Genomic DNA, 20,494 nt, shown 5'->3' on the forward strand with positions numbered 1-20,494 from the left:
TGAGGTTGCTCACTTCATGCATAAACTCAGACATCAACAAGAGGGTTTCTTTTCGTTGAAGTTAGATATCAACAAGGCGTATGATCGTTTGGAATGGACCTTCTTGAAGGCTATGTTGTTGAAACTTGGCTTTGCAATAAAATGGGTAGAGATGATCATGGGTTGTGTTATGTCTGTCTGGTATGCTATCTTAATAAATGCGCAAGTTTCTTCTGACATCATTCCGACACGAGGTATTAGACAGGGTGATCCTTTATCACCCTATCTATTTATTCTTTGTGCTGAGGGACTTTCAGCTCTAATCACTAAAGCTGTGCAAGATGGCAATATACAAGGGTTACGTATGTGTCCACAAGCCCCTGTCCTTCATCATTTATTTTTTGCAGATGACAGTCTGTTTTTTGGGTCTGCCACTGAAAGAGAATGCACTAATGTTAGACGGATTATGGATATCTATGCTAGAGCCTCAAGACAGAAAATAAATTTTGAGAAGAGTAGTGTGGTGTTCAGCAGGAATGTGTCATGTGATATTCAAACCAAACTTTCAGCTATTTTGGAGGTTCAATGTCGAGATGAGCATGACAAGTATTTAGGTTTACCTCTTTATGTCTGTAAATCCAAAACAGCTAAATTCTTCTACATCAAGGAGAAGATAACAAAGAAGCTTGTGGGCTGGAAATCCAAAATCCTTAGTTGTGCTAGTAAGGAAGTCATGATAAAGGCTGTTGCTCAATCAATGCCCCTGTATGCCATGAATTGCTACTTATTACCAAAGAGCCTATGTGATGATGTTCATCAACTTTGTGCATCCTTCTTCTGGAGTGATACTGATGACAAAAAGAAAATCCACTGGAGGAGTCGGGAGCGGCTCTGTCTCACCAAACAAGAGGGAGGCATGGGCTTCAAAAATATTTATGCTTACAACCTTGCTATGTTGGCCAAGCAAGGTTGGAGATTGGTAACTTAACCAGACTCTCTCATTGCATAGGTTTACAAAGCTCAATATTTCCCCAATGGTACCTTTTGGGAGGTTGAGTTGGGGGACTCTTCTTCATTCTCTTGGAGTAGTATCCTAAATGGCAGGCCAACGCTCAAAGCCGGTACTAGATGGAAGGTTGGTGATGGATCTCAAATAAACATTTGGCAACACCAGTGGATACCACACTGCCCTACTTATCTCATTCACCGCCCTAGTAACACTCACCTAGAGCTTGTCTCTAGACTTATGCATTCTGACTGGCGTTCTTGGAATATTGAGGTAGTGCAATCTCTCTTTATCCCAGACATCTGTAACAAGATCTTGGCCGTCCCTTTGAGCAGACAACATGCTGCTGATAAACTCATATGGAGTCCGGAACGGAGGGGAAGGTTCTCTGTGAAATCAGCTTATTGGGTAGCGTGACAATCTGTTCTGGGGAATACTTTAGCTTCTTCGTCGAATGGAAATCCTTTTCAACCTTTATGGAAGCAGATTTGGAATGCAAAGGTCCCGGGAATGGTTCAAATTTGTGTTTGGAGGGCTGCAAATGACCTCCTACCTACTAGGGATCGGTTATGTACTAAAGGCTACATAGGACCCACTATCTTCTCTGCAGGCATAGGCGGGAAGATACCTTGCACCTTTTCTGTAAGTGCCCCGTAGCTGTAGAACTCCTATCTGATCCCTCTCTATAGGTTAGGCATACTCTCTTATCCTCTGCAAGTTTCAAGGAATGACTTCTTGAGTGTGCTTTACGACTTGGAAGAGAGACCTTTGAAAAGATAATGATGATGGTATGGGCAATGTGGAAAAATTGTAACATTGTTATGAGATAATAGTTCTCAAACAGTTCAAAGCATGAGCCTTCATGTGCTTGCATGGCTAGCAGATTTCCAGAAAGCTAGAGCTAATCCTCAGGTTTCTTTAAAGCAACAACATCCACACTGGCAGCCAGAAGTAAGGAATTGAGCCAAGTTAAATGTTGATGGTGCCTTTGTGCTGCAATTGGGAACTGGGGGTGTCCTCCGGAACTCGCAAGGGCAGTTTATGGTTGCATTTAAGCACACGGAGCAGCATACGAGCTCTGCAAAGCAAGCAGAACTGCTAGCTATTAGACGAGGTTTGGACTTTGTTAAGGAACTAGATCTACAACATGTCACTATTGAGAGTGACTGTTTAGATGCGATGCAACTAATCCTTAATAAGGACCATGAATTGGATGAGCTGGGAGCTCTGGTTGTAATTATGGCCAGCATGCCAGAAGTACGTATCCAACATGCTGTGCGAACTAGAAACAATGTTGCACACAGGCTTGCGGCATTTGCTTTTGATTCTGATGGTTGTAATGAGGTTTGGCATCAGTGACCTCCTAGCTTGATTCTTGATGTACTGCAATATGATTTCACCCATATTGCTTAATCTTTGTTTAATGAAAGTTGAAGTTTGCTCCCAAAAAAAAAAAATCTAAATTCAATACTCTTTTTTTGTCTTTTTGTTTCCTCTTTATTGTTAATTCATTACCCAATTCACAAAACCATTAGTGTTAACTTTGCAATACCCTTTATGAACATCAAAAGTAAAGATTTATAACAAAAAAAAAAAAAAAAAACATTCACTTCATCATTGCTCACAGTCGTTAATTTACTAATATTCTAACATGGATCCGAATAAATAAAAAATAGAAGTAAATTAGATTACGATTTTGTTATGAAAATATAATATATTTTAGTTCTTTTATTCGTATAAATTAAATAAGAGATCTTGGTTAAACTTTTCTTTTTTAATTGGATATGTCATATATAAATATTTCTTGAAAAAGAAACTAGTTAGATAAGTAAATTTAATACTGAAATTAAAATGTATGATGAAATAAACAAGTAGGATGAATAAAAAGTGTAGAAAAGTCACTAGGTTTTCTCTCTAGCGCTGAGAAAACTCTAAGGCCGTTGTCTTGCGTGTCTGTGAAGATTAGCCTGTCCGACGGCACCCGGACATCTTGGCTGGCCTTTAGCCTCGCCGACTTGTTGCGGTCTACTGCCGGATGGGATATTGATGCTATTGCTCAGGAGATTTCATGGGAGAGGGTTTTCTGCTTGAGGTTTCGGTATGATGGTTTTTGGCGGAGGTCTCTGGGCGTCGCCTCTGAATCACGGTGGGTATTGATGCTTTGTCGGGGTTCTAGGACCGCGTAGGACGTTTGGTTCGTGGTGCTTATGATTTGGTGCGCTGCCTCTTTGGTGGTTTTGTAGTGGCGCGGACTGGTTTTGCTTGGGTCGAGGTGGCGTTGTACCATGGCAGCGTGGCGGTACGAGTCGGGGAGGCTGAGGCAACATGCATGGGGATGTGGTGGTACAGGTCTCGGAGCTGTGGCGGCGAGGTCGTGCGGCGATGCTATCTCCTGGTGTGAGAGAGAGAGATGGTGTCTGGGCTTGGGCCAGTCCAGTAATGTTGGGCCTTGAGTTTGGGCTCGTCTCCCTTTGGGCTGCTCTTTAGGTTTTGGTCTTTTGGGCTGGGTTATTGATGTTTTTAGCTAGTCCAAATCCATTAATTAATTTCCCTTTGGCCCACATTATTTCTCCTTTTTTTCGGGATCCTATGTTAGTAGCTTTGTTTACTTTCAATAATTCCCTAATTTTTTTAGGGACCATAGCTTTGGTACTTTGCCTATAGAATGATTGTTGATTCTACACATATAGGTGCAAAATTCTTTGGTGTACCGCAATTGAGCGCATTGGTACCGGGAACTTTGTCTGCTATTATTTTTAGATTAGAATTATGTTATTCTGCTAGGCTTCTGAAAAGGAGAGGAATTGTTTCAAGTGTAATGACACCTATCCTCCCTATTGGGAACTATGTACTGTGCCATTCTGGCCTGTGTTACTATGAACGAAACCATTATTTAACTAAAAAAAAAAGTATGGTGAATTAAAGAAAATGGTAGGATGACAATAGCCGCACCTTTTTTTTTTTGTCTGTATTGATGGTTGTAATTTAGAAAATTGAAATATTGAATAGGACAGAAAAATACATCGAGAAAAGTACGAAATTATAATACAACATTAACACGAATTACAAATGAAACTATAAGTATTTGGATTGAGATTTATCGAGTTATTGAATAGTTGTGCTACCCGACACTCAAGGGAGTAAATTGGAATATAGGCTTATAAGATCGAAGATCATTACCGACTCTTCATTTCATTATAGGGGAAGCCTTGACTTTGAACTCCCATCTTGGTGTTTTTTGTTTTGTTTTTTTTGATAGAGATCATACAGTATCTTCAAAAGGCTTTTTAGGCCTAAAGACTAATCCATGTTAGATGATGATGTCAAAACGCTTCCTCTCTTTGACCATCAAGAATAGATTGAGATTTAACTTCATTCGGCATTGACGGTATTTGAACTGCATGTGGGGGTATTAAACCTGACGGTATTTGAACCTGCATGCAGGGGTGGATCCAGGATTGAACCATTGGACGGGCTGGGATTTCTTAAACAAAAATATATATATATATATATATATGGAGAATCTCGACGGTGCGAGAGAATTTTATTAATTTTAAAAAAAGGTACACCTAGTGAGGGGGGGGGGGGGGGGACGTAGTGAGCCTTACCCTTCAAATGCATATCTATACAAAACTAAAAAACAAAATCAACAACAAAATAAACGTGCAATGCAATACAAGAACCTAAACTAACTAAATCTAACTCTGCGAGTTCCACAAGCTTCAAACTCTTTGATCACCGATTCATTGTCAATAGATTCAGCATATTCCTTCTCAATGTGAAGGACCATACAATCACCAAGAAACTCATCTTCCATCTTGTTTCTAAGTCTATTCTTAATGATGTTCATAGCTGAAAATGCTCTTTCAGTGGTCGCCGTAGAAACAGGCATAGTCAAAACTAGACAAATCAATCTATAAAGCATAGGGAAAAATTCTAACTTCCTTGTTTGAACCAACATTCTGCACAAATCAGAAATGGATTCCAAATTTTGGAACTTTGGATCACTACGCATATCTTTCTCATAATATGCACACTCTAATTCTAGAGCAAACATTTCATTATCAACAAAATCTTCAGGATAAAACTTCTTTGCAAGATTGCATGCATCTTCAATTTTAAAATTTCTGAAGTTATCACGAGGATCCAAGGTTGAACTAAATATAAGAAGTTCAGATGTTTGGTCTGAGAATCTTCTATTCAACTCACTCAACTAAAAATCAATTAAAGCATTGAAGACATCTACATGGTAATGATGCTCAACTGTAATGAAATCTCTTTGTTGGCAACGATGACCTGTACCATCCTTATAACGAGCATTCATATTAGGCATATCAATATCATGTTTTTCACAAAAAGTTTCAACATTTCTTACCAAGTCATCCCACCCTTCTTCTCTCATCTCTTGAAGAAATGATTTTGTATGTCCAACAAACTTCATAGCATGTACGAAGTCAAGAGATTTTCGCTGCAATGTCTGACAAAGAACTTCAGTAATTTTCATCAATTTGTGCATTAGAAGCAAGCAGAACACAAAATCAAAAGACCTCATCGCTTTAAGAACAGCCACAGCTTCTCCTTGCAATTCCAAGGGTCCTTGCTCAATTATATCATCAAGAGTTTTTTTTGTTGAACTAAACAATTCAATCAAACTCTTAATTGAACGAAAATGTGAGCTCCAGCGTGTAGCAGCAGCTCGTTGAAAACTACAAACTTGATTAGCACCAATACCTGTTTGAAGTTGGCCACAAGCTATCAAATCTGCAATTTCTTCCTTTCTCACAGCTTGTAATGCAGAATGACGCTTAGCAGAAGAATCAACAAAATTCACAATTAAACTTAAAGTTGAAAAAAATTGCCAAATCTCATACACCCCTTTAGCTGTAGCATTCAATGTCAATTGCAAGCGGTGATCAAAACAATACACATAATAAGCATAAGGACACTCTTGAAGAAACAATGCTTGTAACCCATTATAAATACCTCTCATATTGCTAGCACCATCATATCCTTGACCGCGCATATTTCTCACTTGAAGATTGTACATAGTAAGTACTTTAGAAATCTCATCTTTAAGAGTTTGTGAGGTAGTGTTAGGAACACTCACAATCTTAAAAAATCGTTCTCGAATAAAACCTTGACAATCAAAAAACCTCAAAATAATGGCCATTTATTCCTTACTAGATGTATTTACTGCTTCATCAACAAGAATACAATATTTGGAATCTCTAACTTCTTCACGTATCTTGTTCCTCACTTTATTACCAAGAATATTTAGAAGCTGCTTTTGAATTGATGGACTAATGTACTTGGCATTTCCGGGAGCATTTCCCAAAACAACTCTCTCAACCTCTACACTCATTCTTGAAAAAGATTTTATGACTTCTCTAAAATATCCCGCATTCAATGAGTTTTCAGTTTCATCATGGCCTCTAAAAGGAGCTTCTTGATTAGCTAGCAATCTTACACTTTCTATTGAAGCCTTAAGCCTCAATCGATTGTCCTCTATATCCTTACTAGATTTTGACTGAAAAACTGTTTCAATTTGTTTGGTAGGATTTCTTAATAAATCCCATTTTTGCATTGCAGCATGATGGGGAGAATTAAGGCCTCCTACATGCTTCGTCAACACATTATCACCACCAGAAACCCTCTTCCAAGCCTTAAACCCATCAACGGTGAATGCTGGATAGTGAGAATCTTTAGTATCAAATATAAAACAAGGGAAGCAATACGCCCTATCAAGAGCAATTGAATATTCAAGCCATGGATTGTCCTTGAACCAAAAAAACTGAAATCTACGTTGTTGACTCCCTTCTTCAGTGAATGGAAATTCTAACTCAGGTTGAAATGGACCCAACAAAACATAGGCTTTTCGAATACTATCACGCTCATTCACTGGATATTTCCATATGGCACAACGTAATCCAGGATCACGTTCAAGAGCGTTGATATTATTTTGTGGTTCAGGAATGGAAGGTTGGGGTTCAACATCAATATTTGGAGAGGATATGGAAGGTTCAGAAACCACATTTGAACTTGACGACTTAACATTTGTTCTTTTAAACCATGAGTCAATGAATTTTGATCGCTTCGGTTTTGGCTCATGATTTGACATTTTACTCTAACACCTATAAATTAAGAAATTAACTTTGAATCAACTACTTTTCATAATAACTAATTTAACAAAAATAAAAAAACCACAATATAAGCCACAATTTTATATGCACTTATCGATGCACAAAGAAAGGAAAAGAAAAAAGCACCTCAGAAAACAGTAGACTCAAGCAGAGCTTTTGCCATTCACTTAATCCCTTTGTGTTTCACATTTTACTCCTGAGTCTTGTTTGAAGTACAAAGACACAAAGTTGATTAGCACAACACTTTAATTAAACCCAAACTTGCTTAGTGAGCATCGTTATACAACTTGATTAAACAACCCAAACTTGATTACTCATTAGCACAACAATTGTTGCCTTATATTTTAATTAAATCCACTTGATAAGTATTGAAATCAAATAATCAATTAAACATTTAAACCCACAAGGCCACAACAATTGCACAGCAGAATTGCAGAAATAACTCAAAGAAGACCCACACATCAATCAACAGAATTGCAGAATTGCAGAAATCCAATCTGATGGACCTTGATAAGTTTTGAAAACAATCAATTAATCAAACCCACATCAATTAAACAATAAATTGCAGAAGAAGAGAATGCCCAGACCAAGAGAAATAGAGAATCTAACCGGCTGACCGCAACCTTCATTAGTTCATTCTTCAATGAGTTCAATCCACGAAATCTTCAATCCAATACAACCTACGAACATGAATTTCACATCAATCCTTATTCCTTAACCCTATAACTTGCCCCAAATTGGATTGATTCAATTAAACAAAATCTTACATTGAATTCTTTACCCAAATTGAAGAGGGAGAGTAACTGAGTAAGAGAAGTAGATCCACCCCTGAGAGAAGTGAGAGACGAACTGGAGAACTGGAGATGAACTGGACTAGAGCTCGAGAAGTAGATCCGCCCTTGAGAGAGTGAGAGACGAACTGGAGAATCGAGAAGTCGAAGTCCTCTCTGAGAGAAGTGGAGAAGCCAAGAATGGCAGAACTGCAGCCTGCAGGAGTTTAGAGGAGGAGGAGCCGGAGAGAGTGAGAGACGAACTGGAGAATCGAGAAGTCGAAGTCGAGTGATTGGAGTGAATTGGAGACTCGGACTCGGGAGTGGGTTTAGGAATTAGGACGGCCTGGACGGGCTTGAGGTGGACCGTGGACAATACCCAACTTAAAAAAAAAAAAAATATACATCTAATTTTTTTTTAGACCCAAAATTCTCGGACGGGCTCAAGCCCGCCCCAGTTACTATGTAGATCCGCCCCTGCGCTGCGTGTGGGGGGTATTAAACCTGACGGTATTTGAACTTGTCGTGGTATTTCCAAGCTAACGAAAAATACAGTCGGATTAGAATTGATGTCTCAAACTAGTTGATAAACCATCAGCTTGTATTTAATTCATCTCAGTTTTCCCACAAGTAATATTATTGGTTTTCTCCAAATGTAAGAGACTACTTAACCCCTTTAGCCCCATAATCTATTAGTGTTTCTTTTGCATACCCCTACATACAGAATCTGAACGTGTCAGTATGCACGATGTGATTCCAGTGGTATGGGGTCTCCAAGTCAAGTCACTTTCTGGAAATCTAATGAACCGACATAGCAGCTCGCAAGCAAGCTAGCAAAAAGTGTAAAAATCATATAAAGTTATAAACAAAGGGACATCTCCCAAATAGCCGTTGGCAATTGCCATATAAATATTGCAATAATGTAGGAATAGAGAGTACAAGGGAAAAGAACTCAATGACAAATATCTAGCCATTACTAATAATAGTAGCTTCAGACACATATAGCCGTTAAAAAAAGAGTGTAGGGACTAAAAGGAGGTGCCAAAAACAGTGCACAACAAAATGGCAACGGAATAGCACCAAACTGTGGATTTGAAAACCCATTTTGATCTCAAAGGGGTCCAATCTGTTCTAGTTACCTAAGGCCACCCCTTTGAGAATAAAAATGGCGAATTGATGGAAAATTAGAGTTTTCTTTAGCCTAGAAGAGACCCTCTATAGAATTTCTAATATCAGGAATGATGGGGGAGGCAAAGTAACTAGTCCAAGAAACAAATGGCGGCAGCTTATTGAATGAGTTTTAGAGGAAGAAGAGAGAACAATGCACCGCCATTGTACACCTTCCGAACTCATAGCTTAGCACCAGGGAACTTGCATGATCCATAACCTGAAGAAGGACAAAACACTATTCATAAGAAGAAAGCACTAAAAACAATATATATGGGTATGTCTCTAGTCTTGAAAATTGGAGTTGTACCATTAGAGAAATCACACTGCTATTTATAGATTATCAAGCTAATTGTATCACCAAATTATGCAACTTACATAAATGCTTACTACACATTTAACTATCCAATAGTTACTGATCAATACTACTATATATACAATCATCGAGAGCAACTATTACCGATTGACATTCGTCCAAGTATCTCATTGATATAACAACAAAAGTACGGGAAGAAAAAAGAACTCAAAAAGATATCCTATTTGGAGGTCACCTTATAGAATGCACAAGGCTAATTCAACAATTATTGGAACTACTCCATTTCACCCTTTAAATTGCACAACTATTAAGGCAATAAGGCCTAACTACTAAAGCATATTGCTCTAACTAATAACTTGTACTACTAATTATGTAATATGCCTAACTACTAAAGCATATTGATCCAACTAATAACTTGTGCTACTAACTATGTAATTAATGAGCAAAAGAAAAAAGGAGCACGAATTACTACTCACTTGGATCCTTGATGGTTTGAACAGCTAGACCACCGAAGTTGCAGCTACCACTGGCCTTCCTAAACTGAGCCCAATACGCACTGAACGCATAGCTCGCATGTTGGGCCAACGAATTGGGCTTAAAGCACTTCCCTCCGGGTTGGATGGGGTCACAAGTTTTATTCCCCTGCGAGCAAGCGTACGACAAAGCCTCTGCAACCGCAGTCTTATTGGCTCCCTTCTTAGCCAAGCACCATATCGGCCCCGGATACGGCTTATTATTCGTCGCCGGCGGCAACGCCTTGAACTCGGACTCCGGCGTCCTCCCGGTCAAGTCAATCTGATACACATTCGACCCGTTCGGGTACAGCAACCCGAAGTTCCGCTCCGTACTCGGACCCCCTTTCGTGTTCTCGTTGAACAAAGCGAATATGAAGCTCGGGAGCCCCACGCCCGGTCGAGCCGGCGTTCCGACCGGCGGTTTGGCCGTGAACTTTTTGATCACATTGCGGTTGTAAGTAGCGGCGTTGTGGATGTTGGCGCCAATCTGGTCGTAGTCTCCGCCGCTGGGCCAACCCGTTTCGGCGATCCAGATCCGGATATCCGGGTAGCCGAGTCGCTTCATGGCGAAAATGAAAGCGTCCACCTTTTGGTCGAAGAGGTCGTGGTAGGTCAGACCCGAAACCGGATCCGTGTACGTCACATTGGTGGATTCAAGTAGAGCGTAGTCCAAATCGATGTTGATTGGATCGGAGACCCAAGGGAAAAAAGTATAGATATCGACGAAGAAGAAGGACTTGGTTTTGGACAGAAACTTTAACATGGGTTTGATGACGGAGCCGGAGATATCCGACCGGAACGTACCGTTGGACGGTGGGAACTGTGACTCGAGCACGTCTATGGCCGATGGAGTCCCGACTTTGACTTTGGTGATTCCGTGGATTTTGAGAGCATGCATGATTTTGCGCATTGCCGGAACCAGATTGAACCACAGAGACTTGTCCGACCACGAGAGGATTTCGTTTCCGACGAGGAGGTATCGGATTAGGGTTTGTGGGTAGAAGGGGACTACATTGTCGTGTACCCATTGGTTGGCGAGGGTTTGACTGGAGGAAATGTTGTTGATGAGCTCATTGGGTACCATAATCGAGACTTGGAGGCCTGTGTTTCGGAGAGCCTCGAGGATGTCATGGTTGGCACCGTAGATTTTGACCCGCATGGCTTTGAGGGTTTGGATGAGCTTCACAGATTCTGACGGAGATGGTAGATTGTTGCCCAGCTGGCCGTAGTTCACACCAACCTTGGCCGAGAACTCTGCGCCTGTAACAAAAACAAAACCCGGTCAGATATATATATATATATATATATATATATATATATATATATAAACCCAAATGTAGAAAACACATATAACTAATTTCCTGATTTGGAACAAAAGCTTACTGGAAGTGGAGATGAAGAAGCAGAGAATGAGAAGGAGCAGGGAAACATGACCCAGCTGCATTGTTTCTCAGCTCAACTGGAAAATTTGATGAAAGAAATGGGGCTTTCAAATCCACGCGAGGACCAATGAATACAATTGAAATACTTCTGCAATCCATATGTTATATACACATGGATCTGACAGATGAGGACTCTCAGTCAAATTTGACAGCGGCATTCCATCCCTTTTTTTATTCTCTATCCTTCTCCGGTTCTCCCTCTCTCTTTCCTTCTCGTCTCTCTCTTCCCAGTTCCTACTATCCTAATATCCTATGGCCAGTTTGAGATTGATGTGCTGTAAGAAGAAACACTTTTGATATTGTTGTGAGAAGAAGTATTTCTGATACTGCTGCGAGAATAAGTAGCTGATGTATTTGGTAAACTGTTTTTAAAAGTGCTGTATGAACCAAAAGCAATTTCTGAGTGTTTGGTAAATTGTAAGTAAAAAATGCTTTGGTTTGATATAATTACCAAAATGGGTATAGATGATAAAAGATACTACTAAAATACATAACTTTGTTTTATGATTATGTAACTATACCAAATCAAATAATTTCTCATGTATTGTCCTTGTACACTAGTTTAAATTATCAATTCATCACTTTTATCTCAATATGTATATTAATTCTACAAATTATATAAACAATTTTCGTTTTTTATAACTTGTTTGCTGATATATTGCTTGGATCAAATAAAAGATTACATTAAACCCTTAAATATTATACAAATGAGTTGAGAATATTACACAAAACATTCCCCGACCATGGTCAACAGGAAACATTACACAAAATGTATTAAAGTCAATACAACTTTGCAACTAAATGCTAAGTAGATGCATTCATTAGACTTTGTGCAATTGTATTTCTTAACATCTCCATTTCTTGTTTTCTCGGACCATCTTCTTCATATGCATTGTCTTCCATCTCTTCATTGTTGTCTTCACTTGAGTAATCTTCACTTTCATCAAAATCATGATCTTGTTGAGCATATCTTCTTATATAGTTATGAAGAGCCATTGTAGTAATAATTATTTTCACTTGTTTATCATAGGGAAAGCTTGGCATATCACGTAAAATACTCCACTTTTTTTTTTCCATACCCCAAAAGTGCCCTCAATAACACTCCTAAGTGAAGAATGTGCATGATTAAATATTTCTTTATGACCGTCGGTTCATCACCTCTACGAAAATGTGGAAGGTGATACCGCTCACCTTTATACGGTCCTAAAAAACCTTTCATTTGTGGGTATCCGGCATCCACCACATAATATTTTCCTGAAATGGAAAATTATAATGAATGATTGATTATGATATAATTTAGGATTATTATTTGTGCAATGTAGGTAAAAAAATTACCATTTGGGGGTTTAGGAAAATTAGATCGAGGATTGCGGAAAGCCGATAAAAATACTTTACTGTCATGGGCAGCGCTTTCCCACCCTGCACATGTAAATGTGAATTGCATATTGAAGTTGCATATAGCCAAAATATTTTAGGTGGGTGTTCCTTTTCATCCAATGTATGGCACTTGGTCACATGGAGAAATCAAAGCTTGAACATGAACACCATCAATAGCGCCAATACAATCCTACAAATTATTTGTAATAGGTATTAAAAAAAAAATTCTAATTAATGTTGCATAACAAAATAGCAAGCATTCATATGTGTGTGTGTGTGTGATGACATATTCAATTTATATAAATGGAGCAAAAAAGCAAAGCATATAAATCAAAACATTATACATACCTTAAAATGAGGCATGTATCTTGAGTCATTTAGCATTTCATTTGGGATGCTCGTAAATTCGGGATCCTCTGGCTTTATGAGCACTTTCGCCATATTATAGAAAATCTTGAGCATTTTATCAAAATATCTACTAACGGTCTCACCGGAACGTTGAAAACGCTCGTGTATTCCTATTGGTTTGACCTTGTCCCAAAATATATAGAGACATAGCTAACATTTCAACGATACTTATGTTTTTTGAACCCTTCAACATCTTCTCAACATCATTCAATAGCATTAAGAAGCAGTTTTTATCCATCCTAAACTGGTTATAACACCTACTTTCATTCCCCTCTAACACTTCCATTAACCAAATATAACCTGTTTGGGAGCTTGTCATACATGGAGTTTTCTGAATGTACTTTTCAAGATAGAGTTGAATAAGACGACCAGTTACACATATAATTTGGTCTACCTCCTCCTCATCTCCAGAAGCCTCCATACTTCACAAAATAAACCTGCCAATTTATACTTGTTCATCAAATTTCAAAATATAAAATGGTTGTAACAATGAAAGCATAAACATGTAATGGAGCAGGAAGCAAAGAATTCAAAGAAACAAACAGAAAGCAATAATTAAAAGATGCATCAATATCACTTTCAGCTTAGTAAAATAAAGTACCGTACACAATGAACATCATGCAATCATAGTTCCTGGAAAATCACAAAAATAGAAAGGAGTTCAGCTTAGGTCTAAACAACAAGCAACACACATCTTATTACAAAGTAGGATTAGCCTACTTAATTTTCAGCTTTTTTCTGATTAAGAATCAGAAACTGGAGCTTGAGATCATCATCTGTCATAATAGAAAGCATCTCTCGCTTCTCTTGAGAGCAGAACAACTCTGTTGCAAACCACCATAGCTTGGTACCAGTTTCTGCTCCTGGTAAAGTTGCAACAACTCACATCACCTCCTGAATACTAGTTCCTTGTTCTGTACTAGTATTACGGACAGATGTAGCTGTACTCCTACTCTCGACTACTTCAACAAGACGATCAATTTGTTTAGACAATTGAGCTGCACCTCCCACCTTTTCTTTCTTCCCCTTTGGCCTTCCCATAACTCCTTTTTCTTTTTTTTCTTTATTAGGCCCAGTTTGGCACTCCACAGTTTTTCTCTTTTTCCCTCTTGGTTCACCTTGCTGGTCCATCTCCTCATCATCTCCAGAAATGTCATTATGCTCAGAATCCTCCACCACCTCTTCAATATCTATAGTAGCTGAGGGAATCATGACAAAGTGACCTAGGGCTGTGCTACCCCTAAACATGTTATCATAAACAGCCATCATTTCAGGACTAATTCCAACGTCACGAAATTTGCAATACTCTAGATTGATCTACAAAGAGGAAGATAAGAGAAGATTGTTACTTATAATAATAATATTGATCACAAAGATTTCCAGCAAATGCAAACAATAGATATATCAACAATCAAATAAAACAAACTTGTTTTTTTTTTTTTTATAACACTAATAAATAAAACAAACTTTAAGACCGGATCTTCTAGGAAAAAACAAAGAAACAGAATTTTAGGAGAGGCCGGCCAGCTTGGGAAGTCATTGGCTTCTTAGAGCCCATCGATCAATTTCTTTCTTAAACTTGGATGAAGGAGATTGGGAGAATAAGCACAGCTCATATTGATCATTTGCCCGATATATATTATTGAGCTACAACAGCATCCTAAACCAACCGCAACAAAATTTAATCGTTTTTTCAAATTCAGACTAGATCTACTCTGTTACTTGTTCAAAATATAATATATGATGATTCATGTACTTGCTTTATATTGAGCTTTGAACCTTGTCGTATTGTGATTAAACTACTTTTGGAAAAAATCTGAGTTCTCTCATATATGCACAACATAACCAATTTAATACTAGTACAAGGGATTAAGGAAAACCAAATTTTACTACCGGACCTCCAATTACTACCAAATTTTACCAACAGTAGGTACTCAATCCCAGAATCTAAGAACAGGAAAAATTTTCCCCGAACCGGCATAAAAGTACGTGAACCGACCACCTGATTGCTGCTGAACCTTGAACCGGCAGAGAGAAGAAAAAAAAAAAAAAGGAGGCAGCCCAGAAGAAGTTAGCAGCCCAGAGAGAAGAAAGAAGAGGAGGCCCAAGCCAGTGAAGTAACCTAGAAGCAGGCCCACTGCCACAGACCTTGACACGTCAGCAGCCACGTCAGCACTAGACCCCACTACCACGTCAGCTCGGTCAGCTCACTGGTCAACCCGGTCAGCAGTCAACGCCGGTCAACGACCGCCAACCACTTTTCCACACGACTTCCGGCCATTTTCAGGCGACTTTTTCCAACCACTTTTTCCTGCCAAATTTCTTGGTATATTTTTTTCTAAATGTTCCCGTTTTTTTAATTCAATTTCTCTTCTTTTTATCGGGGACTTGCAACCTCCCTTTCTTCATCTAGGGGAGACCAAATTAAGCCGAACTGTGGGGATTTGTGCTCACTCCAAGGTTAGAGCTTGTTGAGATCTCCAAATTTAGAGTTAGAGTTTGTAGAAAATTTATGATCGACCACTTACGTCATTGTTTCGATCTAATCCAATACCTCTTGGAATTTAATTTATTGGAAGCGATTATGCTCAGGAATTTTATATGTTTTCGTGGTAGCTTTTTACGCTTCGAAACTAACCCTTTTTCTTGTTCTCTTTCAGGATGAGTAACCTAAACAAATTGAAGTTTGCTCCATTGGGAACAACTGGCTCTGGCTCTGCATAAAAATGTCGTGCTCTTGATCTTAACAATCGTTAAAAATCCCACTCTCTCTGAAGAGCACGACATTTTCATGCGAGAGCTTTGTTTTGAGGTTGGGGATTTGGGAGGCAAAGATAGAGCATGGGATTTGAGCGAAATTAGAGTCGATGGATCAAGAGGTAGGCTTTGGAGTTTGGGCCTGCGAAGTATGATGAAGAAGTTGAACAAAAATGTTGTGAGAAAGTATTTATATGGCGACATTAGGGTTTGGTATCTGACCTAAAGCAAAAACGATGTCGTTTTTACAAGAACGGTTCGTTCGGTTCAACTCGATTTTTTACACCCTAAAACAGAAAACCGAACGGTTCAGATTTTTTATTTCGTTCGGTTTTTTTTTTTATTTCAGTTTTTTCAGCTTCGGCTCGGTTTTTTTCGATTTCGCGAACCCACCCCTAATTTTGACAAGATGAAGAAAAGTGACAACAGATAAAGAATCAGGTCATTGGATGGAATGAATTGAGTGACATCTAGATTAGAAAAGTTGAAAGATTCCTGATTCGAGTGTGGGACATGATTTTAGGGTTTATTATGCTTTGTTTCTAAAAACAACTTTATCAGTTTATTTATAATTTTTGTGTTATCGAGAAACAAAAGTCAAAATTGGAAGAAAATTTTTCAGTATTTTTTTTTTAGAGAATAAATTTTAACAAATTTTATATTTTACAGCAATCTCTAAAATCTCCATATCTCTTTTCCTTCAAATTTTAGAGATTACTGTAAATTTAGGAAATTTTATTTTCTCTTTCCTCACTATCCCTACAATGGGGATAATTACAGGGATCTGTTGAAACAAAAGATACTCATTTTTCTACAAAATAAAGAAAAATCAAAATATGGGAAAACTGTTGAAGTTGCTTTAAGAAGGTGGAGAAAAGCTGGAGAGTGATGACTTATAGCTTAAAAGGTACAATTAGCTTTAACAAATTTTCGGGCTTAAACAAATTATCAATAACCACAATTCCAAAAACTCAACCAGATAGTAGCTCCACACACACCATAACTGATCAATAACCACAATTCCAAAAACTCAACCAGATAGTAGCTCCACACACACCATAACTGAATCAGTAGGTACTTTTCAGAATATCAATATGGAAGGTCTTCGGTGCACGGCAGTTTAACTTCGGCCATGTTTGGTTGACTGGAAAGGAAAGGAATCACTTTCCTTTCCTTTGGGAAAGTGTTTCCGGAGGGGGGGGGGGGGGGGGAACCAAATTCCTCCACTTTTTCCTTTCCTTTGGGAAAGTGTTTCCCTTCCTTGGCTGTCGAAAGGAAAGTATTTCCTTTCTCAATGCCCACTTTCCGGGAAACAAACAGGGCCTTCAAGTATCACTAGAGTGGTCACGTGGTGGTCAGAATGAAAGAAGCCGTTAGTCACAGGCAGAGATTGTCCTCCGGAATGAAAGCATTTTTTTTCCTTGAGAATATCCAGGATGAAAGTTAGTTACAGACTTCATAATTTCTGGGAAAACAGTGAGTAATCCTCCCGTGGAAAAGGTTGAACAAAATAAATCATGTTTTTTTTGGGAAGAAAAGCCAAAAAAAGCAAGCAAAGCATGCACATGCTTTCTTGGTTGTATCTAGGGGTCATCATGGGCCGGGTTAGGGCCGGCCCTACCCTATATTTTAGGGCTTAGGGTCGGGCAGGGCCGGGCCTAGTGAAAGTCAACAAAATTTAGGGTCGGGTAGGGTCGGGCCAGGGTTTAAATATGCTAACCCTTACCCGCCCGAAAAGCCCGATCCGTTAGGGCCGGCCCTCAAATAGGGTCAAATAGGGCCGAAATGGGCCAAAAAAGGGCCTTATTTTGTTTAACAAAAAAAAAACATTATTTTTTTCTTCTCAAAATATGGCTTAATGGTATATATTGGTAATAAAAGACTCATTGTTTTTTATTGAACATATTTGATACACACACACACACACACTTGTAACTTATAACATGACAATGCTCATATGCATATACAACAGTAGTAGGTATTGTGTAAAAAATTTATGCCGATCTGCATTAAATAAGGCACCAAACGGAGCGGTCAACACTTTGTATAAGCAAACTTCCGTAAGGGGAGCGGCACCTTTTGCGGACAAACATCCCCGTATTTTGACAGCAGGTGATAGACCCCCTCCCCATGAGAGTGTGGGAGCTGATAGATCAAAAAAAAAAATTGCAAATTCTCGGTTATGAGCATATTTGTGTGAGGTTTTATTTAGGGTATGGAGTTGACTGGGTCGATAGAGACCTAACCGAAGGTGGAAGTCACTGAAATTTTTACCACTACCATATATTCATATACGGATGACATCCAACGGTGCATTTTTAAAAATTCCATTTCGTCCCCCATTTTGCTCATGGAGGATAACAAGCCTAATAAACGAGTTATACTACATTAATAACCATATAAGGATTATATGTGATCAAAAAATTCTGAAATGAAAATCGACCAATCTGAAATTCTCATATGCTTATACAACATTGATAGATAATTAGGTATTGTGTAAAAAAATTAGGCCGATCTGCCATGAATAAAGCGCCCAACGTAGCGGTCAACGCTTTGCACAAGAAAACTTCCCTAAGGGGAGCGGCACCATGCGCGGACAAACGTTGCGGAATTTTGACATCCGTAAGTAGACACCCTACCCATGAGAGTGTGGGAGCTGAAAGATCGAAAAAAGTGAATTGCCAAGGACCGGTTAAGAGCATATTTGTTTTATGTTCTATTTAGGGTATTGAGTTGACCGGGTAGATCGAGGTCCAACCGAATGCGGAAATTGTTGAAATTTCTACCACTAACATATATTCATATACAAACAAAATCCAGCGGTTCATTTTAAAAAATTCCATTTCATCCCCCATTTTGCTCATGGAGGGTAACAAGCCTAATAAACTAGTTATACTACATTACAAGACATATAAGGATTATGTGCGATCCAAAAATTTTGAAATGAAAATCGATCAATCGGAAAATTCTTATATGTTTATACAATAGTGATAGGTATTGTGTAAAGAAATTAGGCCGATACGCCGTGAATAAGGCACCTAACGGAGCGGTCAACGGTTTGCACAAGCAAACTTCCCTAAGGGGAGCGGCACCATGCGCAGACAAATGTTGCGGAATTTTGACATCCATAAGTAGATCCCCTACCCATGAGAGTGTGGGAGCTGAAAGATAAAAAAAGTGAATTGCCAAGGACCGGTTAAGAGCATATTTGTTTTATGTTCTATTTAGGGTATTGAGTTGACTGGGTAGATTGAGGTCCAACTGAATGCGGAAATTGTTGAAATTTCTACCACTAACATATATTCATATGCAAACAACATCCAACGGTTCATTTTAAAAAATTCCATTTCGCCCCCCATTTTGCTCATGGAGGGTAACAAGCCTAATAAACTAGTTATACTACATTACAAGACATATAAGGATTATGTGTGATCCAAAAATTTTGAAATGAAAATCGATCAATCGGAAAATTCTTATAAGTTTATACAATAGTGATAGGTATTGTGTAAAGAAATTAGGCCGATCCGCTGTGAATAAGGCACCTAACGGAGCGGTCAACGCTTTGCACAAGCAAACTTCCCTAAGGGGAGCGGCACCATGCGCGGACAAACTTTGTGGAATTTTGACATCCATAAGTAGACCCCCTACCCATGAGAGTGTGGGAGCTGAAAGATCGAAAAAAGTGAATTGCCAAGGACCGGTTAAGAACATATTTGTTTTATGTTCTATTTAGGGTATTGAGTTGACCGGGTAGATTGAGGTCCAACCGAATGCGGAAATTGTTGAAATTTCTACCACTAACATATATTCATATGCAAACAACATCCAGCGGTTCATTTTAAAAAATTCCATTTCGTCCCCCATTTTGCTCATTAAGAAGTTAACATTACATTGGTAAAAAGGTTTCAACTCGACCAATTGATTATTTTTAGTTATGTTGATTACTTGATTTATTTCAAAATTGGTATTACATGAATATATTGTCCAATTTGAAATAATAGCTTCGTAATTATTACAGTTAATTAGTTAACAGTAATTATTGGTAAATATTAAAATACCCATAAGATTATATTAAAACGGCGGCGTTTTTGCCGAATTAACGGTTAATTCTTTAAAAAAAATTATTTTTTTCTTCTCAAAATATAGCTCAATTTAAAAGACTCATTTCCTAATATGTAGATTGAAATAATTTTCTACACTTCCATAGTTTTATACATATAACACATGTAATAGAAAATAACAAAAATAAAATATAAATTTTAGGGCCGGGCCGGGCCTAGCCCTTACGGGCTCAATCGGGCCGGGCCGTAGGGTAGGGCCGGGCTTTATTTGTGTGACCCATACCCTACCCTAAATAAAAAAGGGTCAGGCCGGCCCGCCCTAATGGAAGGGCCGGGCCGGGCGGGCTTAGGGCCCAAGGGCCATATGATGAGGCCTAGTTGTATCAGTTAAAGCAGAAAGCAAGAACAAGTTAATTTTAACACAGCTTGGAATCTCAGAAATTACTCAAATTAAATCAACTTGGTTTTCTCCAAATGGTATTGGGTCTCCAAGTCAAGTCACTTTCTGGAACTTTAATGAACCGACATAACAGCACTCAAGCAAGCACTCATAAAG

The 20,494-nt window shown here is 38.6% G+C and overlaps 3 protein-coding genes across 3 annotated transcripts; all 3 read right to left on the minus strand.

The window, feature by feature from the left end:
- Window positions 1–4,673: 4,673 nt before the first annotated feature.
- On the minus strand, window positions 4,674–6,155 carry LOC112171435. The gene is made up of 2 exons (XM_024308619.1): window positions 5,361–6,155; window positions 4,674–5,198 (listed from the first exon to the last, which is right to left on the minus strand). The coding sequence occupies exons 1-2, from the start codon at window positions 6,153–6,155 to the stop codon at window positions 4,674–4,676; spliced, it is 1,320 nt and encodes a 439-aa protein (XP_024164387.1).
- LOC112171436 lies at window positions 6,156–7,103 on the minus strand. The gene has a single exon (XM_024308620.1). It carries the CDS (start codon window positions 7,101–7,103, stop codon window positions 6,156–6,158), a length of 948 nt encoding a protein of 315 aa, XP_024164388.1.
- A 1,625-nt stretch (window positions 7,104–8,728) lies between these two features.
- On the minus strand, window positions 8,729–11,534 carry LOC112173186 (probable glucan endo-1,3-beta-glucosidase A6). The gene is made up of 3 exons (XM_024310767.2): window positions 11,277–11,534; window positions 9,855–11,153; window positions 8,729–9,282 (listed from the first exon to the last, which is right to left on the minus strand). The coding sequence occupies exons 1-3, from the start codon at window positions 11,335–11,337 to the stop codon at window positions 9,245–9,247; spliced, it is 1,398 nt and encodes a 465-aa protein (XP_024166535.1). The 5' UTR covers window positions 11,338–11,534; the 3' UTR covers window positions 8,729–9,244.
- Between the last annotated feature and the right edge of the window lie 8,960 nt (window positions 11,535–20,494).

The sequence above is a fragment of the Rosa chinensis genome, chromosome 6, assembly GCF_002994745.2.
Source record: "Rosa chinensis cultivar Old Blush chromosome 6, RchiOBHm-V2, whole genome shotgun sequence".
Classification (NCBI taxonomy): Eukaryota; Viridiplantae; Streptophyta; class Magnoliopsida; order Rosales; family Rosaceae; genus Rosa; species Rosa chinensis.